Source organism: Urocampus carinirostris, chromosome 8 (assembly GCF_059441175.1).
Source record: "Urocampus carinirostris isolate Australia breed hairy pipefish chromosome 8, RoL_Ucar_1.0, whole genome shotgun sequence".
NCBI lineage: Eukaryota > Metazoa > Chordata > Actinopteri > Syngnathiformes > Syngnathidae > Urocampus > Urocampus carinirostris.
Genome location: NC_142356.1, coordinates 2,644,550 through 2,664,380, shown reverse-complemented (window position 1 = coordinate 2,664,380; position 19,831 = coordinate 2,644,550). Strand labels below are relative to the sequence as shown.

Genomic DNA, 19,831 nt, shown 5'->3' with positions numbered 1-19,831 from the left:
AGAAAAAAGAGATTAGAGAGAGAGATAAAACAGATTAGAGAAAGAGATAAGCGAGATTAGAGAGGGAGAGAGATAAGAGTTTAGACAGAGAGATAAAAGAGAGAGATAAAATAGATGAAAGAGATAAGAGAGAGAGATAAAAGGGATAAGAGAGTGAGATAAAAGAGAAATAGAAGAGATAAAAGGGATAAGATAGAGAGATAAGAGAGAGAGATAAAAGAGAGAGAGAGATAAAAGAGAAAAAAGAAATAAAAGAGATAAGGGAGAGAGATAAAAGAGAGAGAAATAAAAGAGATTGAGAAAAAATAGAAATAGAAATAGAAATAGTGAGAGAGAGAGGGAAAAGTGTTAAAGGAGAAATAGTGAGAGAGGGAAAAAAGATAAAAGAGAACTAGTGAGAGAGAGGGAAAATAGATAAAGAAGAGAGAAGAAGGACAGAAAGAGAGAAGGGGAGAAAGAGAGGGAGAGAGGAAGAAATACAAGTACAGCGTTTGTTAGAGGCACCTGGCTTTGCCAACACCAAGTAGACATATTTCAACCTGCAGCTCGTTTGTCTCTTGCGCTTTCCTCGGCGTTGTCCGGCGGGCCTCCTGTTTGGCACCCCTGTATAAGACAGACTAAAATACTGTATTTTTCAGACTGTAAGACGCACACAAAAACGCCAAATTCCCAAGAGATATTGGGTATAAGAGTATAGAATATAGTACAGGTGGCGCATTTGAATCATAATTTCCCTTACGGTCGGCATGAGACAATACATGCCATCTAGTGGTCAAATATGACACACTGAGGCTCTCAACCCCATTATTTCCTATTTTAGGCGACCATCATGGTTTATCAAGCTATAGCGGAATATTGGGCCAACGCCAAAGAGCCCGATTACAACCTGAACGTCGACATCGAGGAGCCGGGCAGGTCCTTACCCGTCAAAATTAACTTCAACAAAAAGAACCAACATGCCACAAGAACGTCTGAAGTAAGGGTTACAAAAATCGCGTCAAGTTAGCATTTTTTCCCTCACATTCACCGATTCTGCTTTGGCTGCGTTTCAATCGACAGTTCAAGGGATTTAACCAGGACGTGAAAGTGACGGCTACAGGTAGCGGAGAAGCAACGTTCACTGTAAGTCGATTCGCCGGGGTTCGTACGGGTGCTTACATTTTGATATTCTGTTTTCAAGTATTGAAAAATGTTTGAATTTTGGGGGAAGTGCTGGTGAAATGAAATGAAATGAATGTGCTGGTGAATGCTTTGGAGCAATCAATACCATTCAAATCCTGCTCTCTATACATAAAGTACTTTAATAAATGGGGGTGTAATTACATTGATATCAAAAAGGACACAAAAAAGACCTATCGCACAACTCATAGTTAGGGCAGACAAGTGGGAATTTTGATGCTCAAGCTCCTATGCCTTGTCTTTTTAATGCACGGATCAGGACACTCAAGAACGGTGGTCCTGCTGCCTGGGGGCGGACCTCCTGAGGGAGCAGGTCCAAAGATACTTGTATGACGGACAACACACACCAGATAACAGTCGGTTTCACCATGATCACCCAAGAGAACTATGTTATCATCATAGATACTCTAATTATACAATATGCTGAAAATGTAGGGAAATAGCGATGATGATAATGACGATGGTAATAAAGGTGATGGAAGTAGTGATGGTGATGGTGATGATAGATAGATAGAGCTAGATAGACGGACGGACGGACGGACGGATGGGTGGATGTCTGGATGGATAGATAGATAGATAGATAGATAGATAGATAGATGGATGTCTGGATAGATAGATAGATGAATAGATGGATGTCTGGATAGATGGATAGGTAGATAGATAGATAGATGGATGTCTGGATAGATAGATAGATGGATAAATGGATAGATAGATAGATGAATAGATAGATGGATGGATGTCTGGATAGATAGATAGATAGATAGATAGATGGATAGATGGATGTCTGGATAGATAGATAGATAGATGGATGTCTGGATAGATGGATAGATAGATAGATGGATAGATAGATAGATACTCTCTATGGTGCCCCTGTAGAATGTGATGAGGGAGGGTGGGGGCAGGTGGGCTCTCCTCAACCCCCACAGGAAGTACAGGCGCTGCTGTGCCCTCTTAACCAGTGATGCAGTGTTCACGGACCAGGTGAATTTGTTTATAATGTGCACCCCTAGGAACTTGATGCTGCTGACAACCTCCACAGCCTTGTTGTTGATGCAACCGTGGGTGAAGTAAATCCAGGAGAGTCAAATATTCACAAATACAGACTAATGAAACATGTTTCTTTATGGCGTAGTTTAGCAAGCTTGCTATTCAGTCATCTTTTTCGGCCAATTGCAGGGTTTGTTTCGGCCCTCTAGCCTATCCGAGGCTCCGAATAACTTTAGCCAATGGCGATCGATTCAACGGATGATTGACACATCTTTTTCGGCCAATTGCAGGGTTTGTTTCAGCCCTCTAGCCAATCCGAGGCTCCGAATAACTTTAGCCAATAGCGATCGATTCAAATGATGATTGACACATTGGTTATCCAATGAAACGCCGGTATATAAATCCCAGCATACACCGCGGACTACTCCGCGTTCGGGGGAAAATCGAGTCGGCGGCTGTTGCGTAAGTTGCGAGACCTTGCGAATTTAATATTGAGCCATATATAAGGCGCACTGTATTATAAGGCGCATGGTCAGCTTTTGAAAAAAATTAAGACATTTAGGTGCGCCTTATAGTGCGGAAAATACGGTAGGTGCATTTTTTTTTGCGATGAGTCGTCTTATTGTGTTTCAAGTTGTGAAAATAGGGCAGCGAACTTAATGGCTGAGTGTCCGCTTACTTTTTCTCATAAGTTTCAGACACTGATGTACGTTAACACCGTTTGCGTGTTTTATTTTATTTTTTTCGATGTGTTGTTTTGTTTTTGCTTTTTTTATGTTAGAAATAAAAGTTCCATTCATTCAAAGTCATTGAAAATTTGGGCCTTGAAAGTGCTTGAAAAGTGCTTGAATTTGCCCATGGAAAAGGTGTACGAATCCTTATTTTCCTTCCTCTCGTCATTAACGGTCTTACAACAATGCTAACGAATCGGGCATGAGTTACCAAGATGGCCGCCCATCTCACTCAGCCAAGTGTTCGGTTGTGTTCCGATTTTTCGTTCCACTACTAAAGTGAAAATGACTCCAACGGATTCATTTCGGTACCGGAGTACTGTATTAATGTAGCCAATGTTTATTCCTTTTTTGTTTTCTTTCCATCCAGATGGTGTCGCTGTATTACGCTCTGCCTTCGGAAAAACAAAGCGACTGTCAGAAATTTAATTTGTCGGTGCAACTCCTCAAAGGTTTTTTTTTTGTTTTGTTTTTTTTTAATCGTCAAAAAGATGAATGTGTGTTTGAAGACACCTATGTTCTCGTCTGTTTCTAGAAAAAGTGGATGAGGAAGAGGAGATATACAAACTGAAAATAGAAGTGATGTAAGTATCAGACGAATTCAGGATATTCTTTTGGGGGAGTCCAGAAAGCAGGGAATTGCAATAAATACAAAATACGATCCCCTGTTTAAACTTACCAAATTGTCTTGGGAAGTCCAGAGAGGAGGGAAATACAATCATTGAAAACAGGACATGAAAGCATGCATCAGCATTTTGGTTATGTGATTTTTAGGGAGTCCAGAGAGCAGGGAATTGCAGTAAATACAAAATATGATCCCCTGTTTAAACTTACAAAATTGTCTTGGGAAGTCCAGAGAGCAGGGAGTTACAATTCTTGAAAACAGGAGGTGAAAGCATGCATCGGCATTTTGGTTATGTGATTTTTAGGGAGTCCAGAGAGCAGGGAATTACAGTCGTTGAAAACAGGAGGTGAAAGCATGCATCGGCATTTTGGTTAATTGATTTTTAGGGAGTCCAGAGAGCAGGGAATTACAGTCGTTGAAAACAGGAGGTGAAAGCATGCATCGGCATTTTGGTTATTTGATTTTTAGGGAGTCCAGAGAGCAGGGAATTACAGTCGTTGAAAACAGGAGGTGAGAGCATGCATCGGCATTTTGGTTATTTGATTTTTAGGGAGTCCAGAGAGCAGGGAATTACAGTCGTTGAAAACAGGAGGTGAAAGCATGCATCGGTATTTTGGTTATTTGATTTTTAGGGAGTCCAGAGAGCAGGGAGTTACAATTATTGAAAACAGGAGGTGAAAGCATGCATCGGCATTTTGGTTATGTGATTTTTAGGGAGTCCAGAGAGCAGGGAATTACAGTCGTTGAAAACAGGAGGTGAAAGCATGCATCGGCATTTTGGTTATTTGATTTTTAGGGAGTCCAGAGAGCAGGGAATTACAGTCGTTGAAAACAGGAGGTGAAAGCATGCATCGGTATTTTGGTTATTTGATTTTTAGGGAGTCCAGAGAGCAGGGAGTTACAATTATTGAAAACAGGAGGTGAAAGCATGCATCTGCATTTTAGTTATGTGATATTTAGGGAGTCCAGAGAAGAGGGAATTACAGTATATAAGAAATATGGTCCCCTGTTTAAAAAGTTAAAAAATTGTCCAGAGAGCAGGGAATTAAAATTTTTAAAAACATGAAATAAAAGCATGCATTGGCATCTTCTCCATGTGATTTTTGGGTAATCCAGAGAGCAAGGAATTGCATTAAACCAAACAAAGAGCCGATAAATGCTTCCATCAACATTTCTGTGTTTTTATTCCTCAAATAATAAGCTTGGGACAGTATTTTAGGAGAATCCAGAGACCAGGGAATGACAATCACCTAAATGAAAGTTTTCTTCTTTATATTGAGTTATAATCGTGTGAATCCGCGGACAGGTATCTGAACAAAAAACACGACGCTTCCATGTCTATCTTGGACATCGGCCTGTTGACCGGTTACCGTGCCGACGACAGAGACCTGAAAGCGGTACGAAAAGCCCAAAGACAAACCTTAACCAAATCTGGACAGTTTTTAACGGTTCGCCTGTCCGTAGCTGGCCAGCGGACGGGCCCCGACCATCTCAAAATACGAGATGAACACGGTCTTGTCGGAGAAGGGCTCGCTCATCATCTACCTGGACAAAGTAAGACGCAAAAAACTCTTCTGGGGTTTTGGGTCTTCTGGAACGCTTCAACTTTGGTTCAAATTGTCTTTGCAGGTCTCTCACAAGCGCACCGAGGAAATCAGCTTCAGGATCATCCGGACACTGAAAGTCGGCGTCTTGCAACCGGCTTCTGTCTCTGTTTACGAATACTACGATCGTGAGTCACTTAACCGCCTCAGGGTTAAATCGGTAGCTGGGACGGGAGATCAAAACGTGGTCGGGGGCAAAAAACAGCTCGTTAGCTGGGACGGGAGATCAAAACGTGGTCGGGGTCAAAAAACGGGTCGTAGCAGGTGACAAAGGGGGAAATCAGGAACGGACAAGTGGAAAACGGGTGAAAAACGGGACGGACGGGAATCGGAGTCAAAAAATGCTTGCCTTGTGAAAACAGAGGTTCGCTGACGGACTGACAACAAGTGTATAAGATATTTAGGGGTCCCAAAAAGTCATTTTCAAGATGTCTTTTCATAATCTCTTAGATGGTGTCACGACCAGAACGGAAGTAGGACCCAGATGCGTAACGTTACTCACAAGTTTATCGAAATATAGAGGAAAGGTTCCACCAGCGATCCGGTGCTCGCTGGACGCGGGAAGCAAGCCGCTCACGAGATCGGAACGTGTTCCAAATGCGGAAGTGGATATTCCGGAACGGGAGATCGTAGCGTAGTTAGACGGAAAAACAGGTCGTTAGCTGGGGCGGGAGATTCAGAACGTGGTCGGGGTCAAAAAACAGGTCGTTCGCTGGGACGGGAGATCAGAACGTGGTCGGGGTCAAAAAACCGGGTCGTAGCAGGAGACAAAGGGGGAAATCAAGAACGGATGAGTGGGAAACGGGTGAAAAACAGGACAGACGGTAGTCAGAGTCAAAAATGCTTGCCTTGTGAAAAACAGAGGTTCGCTGACGGACTGACAACAAGGGTAATGCACTGACAGATATTTAGGGATCCCAAAAAGTCATTTTCAAGATATCGAAGAGACGATTTCAGGGTGACAAGTCCGTCTCGCCTCATCCGCTTCACTCTTCTTTGTTTTTTTATTTTGGCTAGAGACGCACTGCGTGAAATTCTACCACCCCAAGAGGATGGCCGGTCAGCTGCTCAAACTCTGCACCAAGAACGAATGTACCTGTGCTGAAGGTAAGATCCAATTACAAAAAGTTGGTTGCGGTTATCTGGTTTGAGATTTTATTTTGAAAGAATACGTTTTAGTGTATGTTTTGTACGGCTAGAAATATGTAGTTTACAGTATTCCCTCGTTTTTATGGTGGAGAGAAACAGTTTTGTGTTTGTTTTTTGGTCATGCGAAGCGTCACGTCCCCTACTGGTCACACCCAAGAGGACAGCTCTGTCTAGAAAACGGCTTTTTTGGCTCAGCTCACTGAGAAGAGACGACTTTTTCGGCAGGGAGTAGATTGGCACTTCCGTGTCGAGCGCAGGCAATGTCGAGAGCGAGGAAAAACAGATCGATGGCCGGGACGGAGGACCAAAAACATAAACGGGTCAGCAACGGGAATCAGACAGAACAACAGGGCAGGATTGACTCAGGAGTCACAAAAGTTTGCCTAGCGTGTAGCGTAGTTTCACAAACGATCCGACAAATGGACAGGAAGGCGGAAGCAGCCAATCAGCGTCTGCGGCTGACTCAGGTGCCCCGCATCAGTTTTGTAAAATATAAAAAAATGTTTGTTTTTACACACAAAGTATATCTAAAGTTGAACTACATCACAAAACCCTGAAAATGCAAAACAATGACATCAAAATAAAACCCTAATGCGCAATAAATAAATGTTAAAATGCCAAACAAGTTAACTATTTACAATTCTGGTTTAACAAATTTAGACACAGATCCTCCTCCGAAAAACTGGTCGGTAGCCAGGACCGGGAGAGCAAGACGCAGTCGGGGTCGGAAACGAGTCGTAAGCCAAAACGGGAGAGTAGACGTCGTCGGGAACAAAAAGGGGTCGGAGGCCGGGATGGGAGAGCAGACGTGATCGGGATAAAAACGGGTTGTAGCCGGAGACAAACGTGAGCAAAAACGGGACAGGCGGGGGTCAGGGTCGAAAAAGCTTGCCTTGTATACATGGAGATTCGCAGACGGACTGACAACAGGGGATTGACAGGACTGGGGTCAAATACTGACAGGGAGCCAATCAGAACCCAAATGAGCGGGCACAGGTGATTCACATCGGTAATCATGACACTTTCTGTCTTGCATTGCATGCATTGTCCAGGCAGAATTCATCTCAGTTTATAGCAGCGCATTGACGGAAAAATGAAGTAGACCAATAAAAACAGCTCAAAATGGCACAAAATATGTGCTAGCAGCAAGATACAAACTTGATTTTAGTCATCATATTCAACTAAAACATTCTTTAGTTTGGCGCTTGATTTCCTTTTTTGAAGGTCCTGGAAATTTTTAAAAAATAGCCTTGAGAGTGCTTGAATTTCGCCATGAATAAAGGTGTACGAACGCTGCCTCAAAGCGTTTTTTGGGTTTTTTTGTTGTTGCTTTTTTAAGATTTTTACTCCAAACGTTTTTTTTTCAGTTTGTATTCAAGTTCCTCTATCACAGGTGTCAAACTGCCAGCCCGCGGGCCGGATCAGGCCCGCTAAGGGATTGAATCCGGCCCGCGAGACAACGCTGAGGGAAGCGCAAGAGAAAAACAAGCTGCAGGTTGAAATATGTCCACTTGATTTTGGCGCCTCTCACAAACGTTGTACTTGTATTTCTTTCTTTCTCTCTCTCTCTCTCTTTCAATCTCTCTCTCGTCTTCCCTTTTTCTCTTACTTTCTATCGCTCTCTCTTTCACTTGCTCCGTCTCTCTTTTTCTTTCTTTGTTCCTTTTCTTCTCTTTCTCTATAGGTGTCTTTTTACCTTCTTTGGCTCTCCCTTCCTGTTTTTACTTTTCTCTGTCTTTTCTCTCTCTCTCTTGCATCAACCTCCTCTTTCTCCACTTCTCTCTATTTCTGTTTGGATTTCTTTTTCTCTCTCTTTCTTTCCCCCTCTCTCACTATTTCTCTTTGTATCTCTTTTGTTTAACATTCTCTGTCTCTCGCTCTCATTTATCTCTTTTTCTTTCTCTCTTTCCTTGTCCCACCCTCTCTCGTTCTCTCCCTCCTTTTCTTATTTCTTTCTCTCATTTTCTTTCTCCTCAATCTACCAGTCTGTCTTTCTTTCTCTTTTTCTTTTTTTCATTGTTTCTTTTTTCGTTCTTTCTTTCTTTCTGTCCATCTCTCCTTTTCATTAGTCTGGCCCCTGAGAGAATGTTTGTTCTATCTTGCGGCCCCCGAGTTCAAATGAGTTTGACACCCCTGCTCTATATTTTCGGAAAGAAACCCCAGATTGAAGACTGGCCCATCCCCGTATTAAAGCTGCATTTATTGTTAAATCAGACTGGCAGAATTCCTGTCAGTTTACAGCATCCCACAAAATGATTGTAAATCATAGATAGGAAGGGCTTAAAACAGCTTCAAGCGAGTTTTTTGGATGACTTGGCCTTGAAAGTGCTTGAAAAGTGCTTGAATTTGTCCCCGTTGAAGGTGTAGGAACCCTGTCTTTCAGAGAACTGCAGCCTTCAAAGGAAAGGTGAAATCAGCTCGGATCTGCGTGTAGAGAAGTCTTGCGAGTCCACCAAGACCTTCAAGATCGACTACGGTAGGAGAAAACGCGGCCGACGCGGAAAGCGTGACAACGGAATTGAAGTTTTTGGACTCCTTCCTCTTCTTCAGTTTACCGCATCCAATTGGAAGCCTTCCAAGACGGTCTCACCACGGACATCTACTCGGCACGGGTGACACAAGTCATCAAGGAAGGTAGGTCCTCTTTTCCTCTATTTTTCCATACGTCATTTTTCCATGATTTTTCCAGTGATTTTTTTCAGTCATCTTTTCAGTATTTTTCCAGTGTTTTTCCATTATTTTTCCAGTCATTTTCCAGTAATATTCCATTATTTTTCCATACATCATTTTTTCAGTGATTTTTCCAGTAATCTTTTCAGTATTTTTCCAGTGTTTTCCCATTATTTTTCCAGTCATTTTCCAGTAATATTCCATTATTTTTCCATACATATTTTTTACATGATTTTTCCAGTGATTTTTCCAGTAATCTTTTCAGTATTTTTCCAGTGTTTTCCCATTATTTTTCCAGTATTTTTCCAGTAATATTCCATTATTTTTCCATACATATTTTTTCCATGATTTTTCCAGTGATTTTTCCGGTAATCTTTTCAGTATTTTTCCATTATTTTTCCAGTAATTTTCCTGTAATTTTCCTGTAATATTCCACTATTTTTCCATACATATTTTTTACATGATTTTTCCAGTGATTTTTTTCAGTAATCTTTTCAGTATTTTTCCAGTAATTTTCCAGTAATATTCCATTATTTTCCCATACATCATTTTTTCAGTGATTTTTCCAGTAATCTTTTCAGTATTTTTCCAGTGTTTTCCCATTATTTTTCCAGTCATTTTCCAGTAATATTCCATTATTTTTCCATACATATTTTTTACATGATTTTTCCAGTGATTTTTCCAGTAATCTTTTCAGTATTTTTCCAGTGTTTTCCCATTATTTTTCCAGTATTTTTCCAGTAATATTCCATTATTTTTCCATACATATTTTTTCCATGATTTTTCCAGTGATTTTTCCGGTAATCTTTTCAGTATTTTTCCATTATTTTTCCAGTAATTTTCCTGTAATTTTCCTGTAATATTCCACTATTTTTCCATACATATTTTTTACATGATTTTTCCAGTGATTTTTTTCAGTAATCTTTTCAGTATTTTTCCAGTAATTTTCCAGTAATATTCCATTATTTTCCCATACATAATTTTTTCAATGATTTTTCCAGTGATTTTTCCAGTAATCTTTTCAGTATTTTTCCAGTAATTTTCCAGTAATATTCCATTATTTTCCCATACATAATTTTTTCAATGATTCTTCCAGTGATTTTTCCAGTAATCTTTTCAGTATTTTTCCATTATTTTTCCAGTAATTTTCCTGTAATATTCCACTATTTTTCCATACATATTTTTTCCATGATTTTTCCAGTGATTTTTCCAGTGTTTTTCCATTATTTTTAGTAATTTTCCAGTAATATTCCACTATTTTTCCATACATCATTTTTCCATGATTTTTCCAGTGATCTTTCCAGTAATCTTTTCAGTATTTTTCCAGTGTTTTTCCATTATTTTTCCAGCAATTTTCTGGTAATTTTCCAGTAATATTCTACTATTTTTCCATGATTTTTCCATAATTTTTCCAGTAACTTTTCCAGTAATTTCCAGTATTTTTCCACTACTTTTCCAGTAATTTTCCAGTATTTCTGCCGTATATTTGAAGTCCAATTTTTGTGGTGTTTCTGTACTACGATATCTGAAGTCGGTTTTTCTTTGTCTACTACCTTGCAGTGTTAATATAGTTTGACTTTTTTTGTATTCATTTTCCAGTATATATTTGCAGTATTTCCATAGAAACGTTTGTGTGGTACTGTATATTTGTAGTATCATTTTGTATTTCTCCAATCTTTCTAGTATTTCCTCAGTACAATTTCCGTAGATTTATATGCAGTATTACTGTAGTTTTGTTTTTGTAGTATTTCCATTGTAGTATTGTTGTATTAGTGTTGTATTTTTGTAGTTTTTCCATAGTAACGTTTTTGTGGTACTGTATATTTGTAGTATCATTTTGTATTTCTGCAATCTTTTTAGTATTTCCTTAGTACAATCTCTTTAGATTTTTATGCAGTATTACTGTAGTTTTGTTTTTGTAGTATTTTTGTAGTATTTCCATTGTAGTATTTTTGTATTAGTGTTGTATTTTTGTAGTTTTTCCATAGTACTTTTTTTGGTATGACTGTAGTTGTACTTTTGAAGTAATTCTTTAGTACGATTTCTGCAGTCAGATTTTCTTCAGTTTTTCAGTCGTATTTTTGCAGTATTACTGTAGTTTCTTTAGAGTAAGTTTCTAGTATTTCTGTCTCGTTTTTTGAAGTACAATTTCTGAAGTCGGATTTTTGTAGTGTTCCTGTTAATAGAGTTTTTCTCTTTTTGTATTCGTTTTCCAGGATATATATATTTGTAGTATTTCCATAGTAACGTTTTTGTCGTACTGTATATTTGTAGTATCATTTTGTATTCCTCCAATCTTTCTAGTGTTTCCTCTCTGTAGTTAGATTTCTATGCAGTATTACTGTAGTTTTGTTTTTGTAGTGGTTTTTTTTGTATTTCCCTTATAGTTTTTTTGTAGTTTTTGTAGTTTTTCCATAGTACTTTTTCTGGGTATTACTGTAGTTGTACTTTGAAGTATTTCTTAAGTATGATTTCTGCCGTCAGATATTTTTCAGTATTTCAGTCGTAGTTTTGCTGTATTACTGTAGTTTTATTTTGTATAGTAATTTTCTAGTATTTCTGCAGTAGTATATTTGTAGCATTTCGGTTGTAGTATTTTGGTTGGATTTCTTAAGGGCTTTTTTTTGTATTATTGTATTACTTTTGTTGTTTTTCCATAGTGACATTTTCATAGTATATCTGTAGTATGTTTTCATATTACTGTAATTGCATGTTTTGTAGTATTTCCTTCGTAAAACTTGTAGTATATCTGCAGTATTTTTTCGTATCACTGTAGTTGTAGACTTCTGTCGTAATGTTTCTATTGTAGTATTTAAGTAATATTTCTGTTCTAACACCTCTAAAGTAGATTTTTTTGTAGTATTTCATTTGAGCGGTACATCTGTAGTATTTCCATAGAGGTACTTTAAAGTGATTCAGTAGTTGTATTTTTTTCTGTATTTTCATGCTGGTTTTGCAATATTACTGTAGTTTTATTTTTGTTAGTAATTGTATAGTATTTCTGCAGTGGTATTTTTGTAGTATTTCTAAAGTAAAATGTTTGTAGTATATCTTTAGTGTTTTTTTCATATTACTGTAGTTGTATTGGTTGTATGTAGTATATCTGTAGTATTTTTTATCGTATTACTGTAGTTGTATTTTTGTATTTCTGTTGTAATATTTCAGTAGTAGTATTTTTGTCATATAGTATTGATGTAATGTTATTTTTGCAGTATTCCCATGGTAGTATTTTGTTGTGTTTCTTTACAACTTTTGTCATATTACTGTAGTATTTCTGTAGTATTTCCATAATAGGTTGTATGTAGTATATCTGTAGTATTTTTTGCAGGGTTACTAAAGTTGTTTTTTTGTATTTCTGTTGTAATATTTCTGTAGTAGTATTTGTGTCATATAGTATTGTTGTAGTGTTATTTTTGTAGTATTTCCATAGTAGTTTTTGCAGTATTCCCATTGTAGTATTTTGTAGTATTTACAACTTTTGTAATATTACCGTAATATTTCTGTAGTATTTCCATAATAGGTTGTATGTAGTATTTCTGTAGTAACTTTTATCGTATTACTGTAGTTGTATTTTTGTATTTCTTTAGTAGTATTTGTGTCATATAGTATTGTTGTAGTGTTATTTTTGTAGTATTTCCATAGTAGTTTTTGCAGTATTCCCATTGTAGTATTTTGTAGCATTTACAACTTTTGTAATATTACCGTAATATTTCTGTAGTATTTCCATAATAGGTTGTATGTAGTATTTCTGTAGTAACTTTTATCGTATTACTGTAGTTGTATTTTTGTATTTCTTTAGTAGTATTTGTGTCATATAGTATTGTTGTAGTGTTATTTTTGTAGTATTTCCATAGTAGTTTTTGCAGTATTCCCATTGTAGTATTTTGTAGCATTTACAACTTTTGTAATATTACCGTAATATTTCTGTAGTATTTCCATAATAGGTTGTATGTAGTATTTCTGTAGTAACTTTTATCGTATTACTGTAGTTGTATTTTTGTATTTCTTTAGTAGTATTTGTGTCATATAGTATTGTTGTAGTGTTATTTTTGTAGTATTTCCATAGTAGTTTTTGCAGTATTCCCATTGTAGTATTTTGTAGCATTTACAACTTTTGTAATATTACCGTAATATTTCTGTAGTATTTCCATAATAGGTTGTATGTAGTATTTCTGTAGTACCTTTTATCGTATTACTGTAGTTGTATTTTTGTATTTCTTTAGTAGTATTTGTGTCATATAGTATTGTTGTAGTGTTATTTTTGTAGTATTTCCATAGTAGTTTTTGCAGTATTCCCATTGTAGTATTTTGTAGTATTTACAACTTTTGTAATATTACCGTAATATTTCTGTAGTATTTCCATAATAGGTTGTATGTAGTATTTCTGTAGTAACTTTTATCGTATTACTGTAGTTGTATTTTTGTATTTCTTTAGTAGTATTTGTGTCATATAGTATTGTTGTAGTGTTATTTTTGTAGTATTTCCATAGTAGTTTTTGCAGTATTCCCATTGTAGTATTTTGTAGCATTTACAACTTTTGTAATATTACCGTAATATTTCTGTAGTATTTCCATAATAGGTTGTATGTAGTATTTCTGTGGTAACTTTTATCGTATTACTGTAGTTGTATTTTTGTATTTCTTTAGTAGTATTTGTGTCATATAGTATTGTTGTAGTGTTATTTTTGTAGTATTTCCATAGTAGTTTTTGCAGTATTCCCATTGTAGTATTTTGTAGTATTTACAACTTTTGTAATATTACCGTAATATTTCTGTAGTATTTCCATAATAGGTTGGATGTAGTATTTCTGTAGTAACATTTATCGTATTACTGTAGTTGTATTTTTGTATTTCTTTAGTAGTATTTGTGTCATATAGTATTGTTGTAGTGTTATTTTTGTAGTATTTCCATAGTAGTTTTTGCAGTATTCCCATTGTAGTATTTTGTAGCATTTACAACTTTTGTAATATTACCGTAATATTTCTGTAGTATTTCCATAATAGGTTGTATGTAGTATTTCTGTAGTACCTTTTATCGTATTACTGTAGTTGTATTTTTGTATTTCTTTAGTAGTATTTGTGTCATATAGTATTGTTGTAGTGTTATTTTTGTAGTATTTCCATAGTAGTTTTTGCAGTATTCCCATTGTAGTATTTTGTAGCATTTACAACTTTTGTAATATTACCGTAATATTTCTGTAGTATTTCCATAATAGGTTGTATGTAGTATTTCTGTAGTACCTTTTATCGTATTACTGTAGTTGTATTTTTGTATTTCTTTAGTAGTATTTGTGTCATATAGTATTGTTGTAGTGTTATTTTTGTAGTATTTCCATAGTAGTTTTTGCAGTATTCCCATTGTAGTATTTTGTAGTATTTACAACTTTTGTAATATTACCGTAATATTTCTGTAGTATTTCCATAATAGGTTGGATGTAGTATTTCTGTAGTAACATTTATCGTATTACTGTAGTTGTATTTTTGTATTTCTTTAGTAGTATTTGTGTCATATAGTATTGTTGTAGTGTTATTTTTGTAGTATTTCCATAGTAGTTTTTGCAGTATTCCCATTGTAGTATTTTGTAGCATTTACAACTTTTGTAATATTACCGTAATATTTCTGTAGTATTTCCATAATAGGTTGTATGTAGTATTTCTGTAGTAACTTTTATCGTATTACTGTAGTTGTATTTTTGTATTTCTTTAGTAGTATTTGTGTCATATAGTATTGTTGTAGTGTTATTTTTGTAGTATTTCCATAGTAGTTTTTGCAGTATTCCCATTGTAGTATTTTGTAGCATTTACAACTTTTGTAATATTACCGTAATATTTCTGTAGTATTTCCATAATAGGTTGTATGTAGTATTTCTGTAGTAACTTTTATCGTATTACTGTAGTTGTATTTTTGTATTTCTTTAGTAGTATTTGTGTCATATAGTATTGTTGTAGTGTTATTTTTGTAGTATTTCCATAGTAGTTTTTGCAGTATTCCCATTGTAGTATTTTGTAGTATTTACAACTTTTCTAATATTACCGTAATATTTCTGTAGTATTTCCATAATAGGTTGTATGTAGTATTTCTGTAGTATTTTAGCAGGGTTACTGTTTTGCGAGAGTACATTTGTTTATGTTTTTTGTTTGAATCAACGGTGATTTTTTTAATTTTTTTTAAATAAGTGAGGTATTTTTACACCACTAGGGGTCGCTACATACTACAACCTGGTTCTTCTTCTATTGCAGGAAATAAAGATACGGGCGCCAGAGGCAAACTGCGTACTTTCCTGAGTTACCCGCACTGCAGGGACGCTTTGGAACTGGGAATCGGAAAATCCTATTTAGTGATGGGCTCCTCCAAGGATATCAACATCAACGACAAGTTGCAAACGTGAGTATTTTTCTAGTATTTCTGTAGTATTACTGCAGTCGGTTTCTGTAGTATTTGTGTCGTTTCTGGAGTAGGACTGTAGCTTTCTGTAGTGTTTCTGTAGTATATCCATTGTTGTGCTTTTGTTCCATTTCTATAGTAGAAGTTCTAATGTAACTAGTATTTTTGTAGTATTACTGCACTCGGTTTCTGTAGTATTTGTGTCGTTTCTGGAGTAGGTCTGTAGCTTTCTGTAGTGTTTCTGTAGTATATCCATTGTTGTGCTTTTGTTCCATTTCTATAGTAGAAGTTCTAATGTAACTAGTATTTTTGTAGTATTACTGCACTCGGTTTCTGTAGTATTTGTGTCATTTCTGGAGTATGTCTAGCTTTCTCTAGTATTTTTTGTTATATATCCATAGTTGTGCTTTTGTTCTATTTCCATAGTAGAGGTTTTCTAATATAACTAGTATTTTTGTAGTGTTACTGCACTCGGTTTCTGTAGTATTTGTGTCATTTCTGGAGTATGTCTAGCTTTCTCTCGTATTTTTTGTAATATATCCATAGTTGTGCTATTGTTCTATTTCCATAGTAGAGGTTTTCTAATATAACTAGTATTTTTGTAGTATTACTGCACTCGGTTTCTGTAGTATTTGTGTTATTTCTGGAGTATGTCTGTAGCTTTCTGTAGTGTTTTTGTAGTATATCCATAGTTGTGCTTTTGTTCTATTTCCATAGTAGAGGTTTTCTAATATAACTAGTATTTTTGTAGTATTACTGCACTCGGTTTCTGTAGTATTTGTGTCATTTCTGGAGTATGTCTAGCTTTCTCTCGTATTTTTTGTAATATATCCATAGTTGTGCTTTTGTTCTATTTCCATAGTAGAGGTTTTCTAATATAACTAGTATTTTTGTAGTATTACTGCACTCGGTTTCTGTAGTATTTGTGTTATTTCTGGAGTATGTCTGTAGCTTTCTGTAGTGTTTTTGTAGTATATCCATAGTTGTGCTTTTGTTCTATTTCCATAGTAGAGGTTTTCTAATATAACTAGTATTTTTTGTAGTATTACTGCATTCAGTTTTTGTAGTATTTGTGTAATTTCTGGAGTATGTCTGTAGCTTTCTGTAGTGTTTTTGTAGTATATCCATAGTTGTGCTTTTGTTCTATTTCCATAGTAGATGTTTTCTAATGTAACCAGTATTTTTGTAGTATTACTGCACTCAGTTTCTGTAGTATTTGGGGCAATTCCGGGAGTATGTCTAGCTTTCTGTAGTATTTTTGTAGTATATTCCTAGTTTTGTTCTATTTCCAGAGTAGAATTTTTCTAATATAAGTATTTTTGTAGTGTAACTGTTGGTGTATTTTTGTAGTACTTGGGTTACTATATTTATGCAGTAGTATTTCAGTATTACTGTAATTGTATTTTTCGGTATTTAATTTGTAATATTTTTGTAATATTTCTCTAGGACGTTTGCGGTATTTCTCGAGTGTTCTGTCTTATGATTTGTGTAATAGTACTTTTGTAGTATTCCTGCACTCGGTTTTTGTAGTATTTGTGAAATTTCTGCAGTATTTCTGTAGCTTTCTGTAGTATATCCACAGTTGTGCTTAGGTTCTATTTCCATAGTAGAAGTTTTCTAATATAACCAGCTTATTTGTAGTATTACTGCAGTCGGTTTTTGTAGTATTTGTGTAATTTCTGGAGTATGTCTGTAGCTTTCTGTAGTGTTTTTGTAGTATATCCATAGTTGTGTTTTTGTTTTCTTTCCATAGTAGAAGTCTTCTAATATAACTAATATTTTTGTATTATTACTGCAGTCGGTTTTTGGAGTATCTGTGTAATTTCTGGAGTATGTCTGTAGCTTTCTGTAGTATTTTTGTAGTATATTCATAGTTTTGTTCTATTTCCATAGTAGAAGTTTTCTAATATCCCTAGTATTTTTGTAGTATTTCTCGAGTGTTCTGTCTTATGATTTGTGTAGTAGTACTTTTGTAGTATTACTGCATTCGGTTTTTGTGGTATTTGTGAAATTTCTGCAGTATGTCTGTTGCTTTCTGTAGTATTTTTGTAGTATATTCATAGTTTTGTTCTATTTCCATAGTAGAAGTTTTCTAATATCACTAGTATTTTTGTAGTATTACTGCAGTCAGTTTCTGTAGTATTTGTGTCATTTCTGGAGTATGTCTAGCTTTCTCTAGTATTTTTGTAGTATATCCATAGTTTTGTTCTATTTCCATAGTAGAAGTTTTCTAGTATAACTGTAGGTGTATTTTTGTAGTATTTCGGTTACTATATTCATGCAGTTGTATTTCAGTATTACTGTAATTGTATTTTACGGTATTTAATTTGTAATATTTCTCAAGGATGTTTGCGGTATTTCTCTAGTTTTCTGTCTTATGATTTATGTAGTAGTATTTTTGTATTTTAGTATTACTGTAGTGAGGAAATATTTGAGCGTTTCCGTATTGGAATTTTTTTTATATATCCGAAGTATTTTTATAGCTGTATATGTATTTTTGTAGTATTTCTGTCTTAATATCTGTTGTATTTCTGTGTTATTGTTGCACTAATAGTATTGTAGTATTACTATTACTGTTGTAGTTTTTTGTAGTCTTTCTGTCATAATGTTTCTGTAGTAGTATTTCTGTATTTTGGTTATACTCTAGTGGTATTTTTTAGTATTTCTGTTGACGTATTTTTGCACTATAGCCATAGTATCATTTTGTAGTACTTCCTTATATTTTTTGTAATATTACTCTGGTATCTTTGTAGTATTTCCTCAGTATTTTTTGTAGTATATTCATAGTATTCTTCGTTGTATCTTTTTAGTGTTTCAGTCTTAATATTTCTACAGTAGTATTTTTGTATTATTGTATAACTGTATTGGTATTTTTGTAGTATATCTTTTGTATTTTTTTTGTAATAATACTGTAGTGTTTTGTAATATTTCTGTGAAATATCTGAAGTAAAACATGTTTTTTTGTTTTTCTTTTCCTGTTTCTTTTCAGGTACTACTACATTCTGGGAGAGAAAACCTGGATCGAGTACTGGCCTACGCCTGAAGAGTGCCAAACGACAAAACACAGACCAACTTGTAAGGGGATGGAGGTCCTGGTCAACAAATACATAGGATTCGGCTGCGAGCAGTAGTGGAAAAATGTCTTTTTTGGATTCTCTTCTTGTATTTTCATATCGCGCAATTAAAATCTTCTCAATTTCACCGTGTCTGTCATACTTTCAATGACCACTTTTAGACCTGGAACAGGAGAGTAGACGTCGTCGGGGACAAAAAGGGGTCGTCAGCCGGGACGGGAGAGTAGACGTGGTCGGGATCAAAACAGGTCGTAGCCGGAGACAAACGGGAGCAAAAACGGGGCAGGCGGGAGTCAGGATTGAAAAAGGCTTACCTCGTATACACAGAAATTCTCCTTAGACTGACCTCCGTGCGACACGGTTGACCAAGGTCGTCTAACAAGGTCAGAAGATATTTATAAAAGTTCAAGAAATGTTGGTTATTCTGATTATTGATCCGTTGTGTTTGTGAAGGAGCGCTTCTCATTTTATTGTGATTGAGGGCGTCGTATTGCCTTTTTGCTTATGGTAATAAGTCCCCAGAGAGACAGCGCTATGGAAAAGTGGAAAAATAATAACCAAGGAAACGACTGCCAAATACCAAGCGCCGCTTAAACGTACAGCCGACAGTTTCGAACTGCTTGATTTTTGTCTTTGTCTCGTTACCAGTATAATCATCTTTAATTTATAAAAAAAATGACTCAGTAGCAGGGACAGGAGAGCAAAAAACGTGGTCGGGATCGGAAGCGAATCGGAAGCCAGGAGAGGAGAGTAGACGTGGTCAGGATCAAAAAACGGGTCAAAGCCAGGAAACAGACGGGAGCAAAAACAGGAGAGAGTCGAGGTCGAAAAAAGCTTGCCTAGAGTAAACTGAGGTTCGCGGACGGACTGATAACAGGTGACAGAAAGGAGTGGGTTTAAATAGTGACAGGGAGCCAATCAGAGTCCGAGGCAGTTGGCGGAAAACGAGCGGGCACAGGTGCATCAGATCGGTAATCGTGACAGAATCGGGTAGAAAATGTTAAATACTGAGAAGATGTGAAAATGTACTACAAAGTATAGTAAAGTACGGTAAAAGTACAGGAAACTTAAAAAGGAATTACTGGAAAATATTAACGAGTACTGAGTCGCTCGCCACCAAGTGAAAGCCAGCTTCGAAGGGACTCGCCTCACATTTTTTTCCTGTCATGGTTGCCATGGCGCCTAATTGGCCCCACCTGTGTGTGTCACGGTTGCCGTGATGCCCAATTGGCCCCACCTGTGTGTGTGTCACAGTTGCTGTGGTGCCCAATTGGCCCTGTCTGTGTGTGTCACGGTTGCCATGGCGTCCAATTGGCCCCACCTGTGTGTGTGTCACGGTTGCCGTGGAGCCTAATTGGCCCTGCCCGTGTGTCACGGTTGCCATGGCGCCCAATTGGCCCCACCTGTGTGTGTGTCACGGTTGCCGT

General features: G+C 36.2%; 1 protein-coding gene across 2 annotated transcripts in view; it reads left to right on the top strand.

Annotated features, from left to right (window-relative positions):
• LOC148360484 (complement C3-like) overlaps positions 1-18,531 on the top strand; it is a 76,153-nt gene extending 57,622 nt beyond the window's left edge. The window contains exons 32-43 of one of the 2 annotated variants that reach the window (XM_088341329.1): positions 821-976; positions 1,060-1,122; positions 3,268-3,349; positions 3,433-3,481; positions 4,829-4,919; positions 4,987-5,076; positions 5,152-5,254; positions 6,144-6,233; positions 8,659-8,751; positions 8,826-8,909; positions 15,186-15,330; positions 18,320-18,531. In XM_088341329.1, the coding sequence (XP_088197455.1) occupies positions 821-976; positions 1,060-1,122; positions 3,268-3,349; positions 3,433-3,481; positions 4,829-4,919; positions 4,987-5,076; positions 5,152-5,254; positions 6,144-6,233; positions 8,659-8,751; positions 8,826-8,909; positions 15,186-15,330; positions 18,320-18,461 (1,188 nt within the window). In that variant the 3' untranslated portion in view covers positions 18,462-18,531. Of the gene's footprint in view, positions 1-820; positions 977-1,059; positions 1,123-3,267; positions 3,350-3,432; positions 3,482-4,828; positions 4,920-4,986; positions 5,255-6,143; positions 6,234-8,658; positions 8,752-8,825; positions 8,910-15,185; positions 15,331-18,319 lie in introns of both variants that reach the window. The other variant, XM_088341328.1, reaches the window with a different exon arrangement.
• The last annotated feature ends 1,300 nt before the right edge of the window (positions 18,532-19,831 follow it).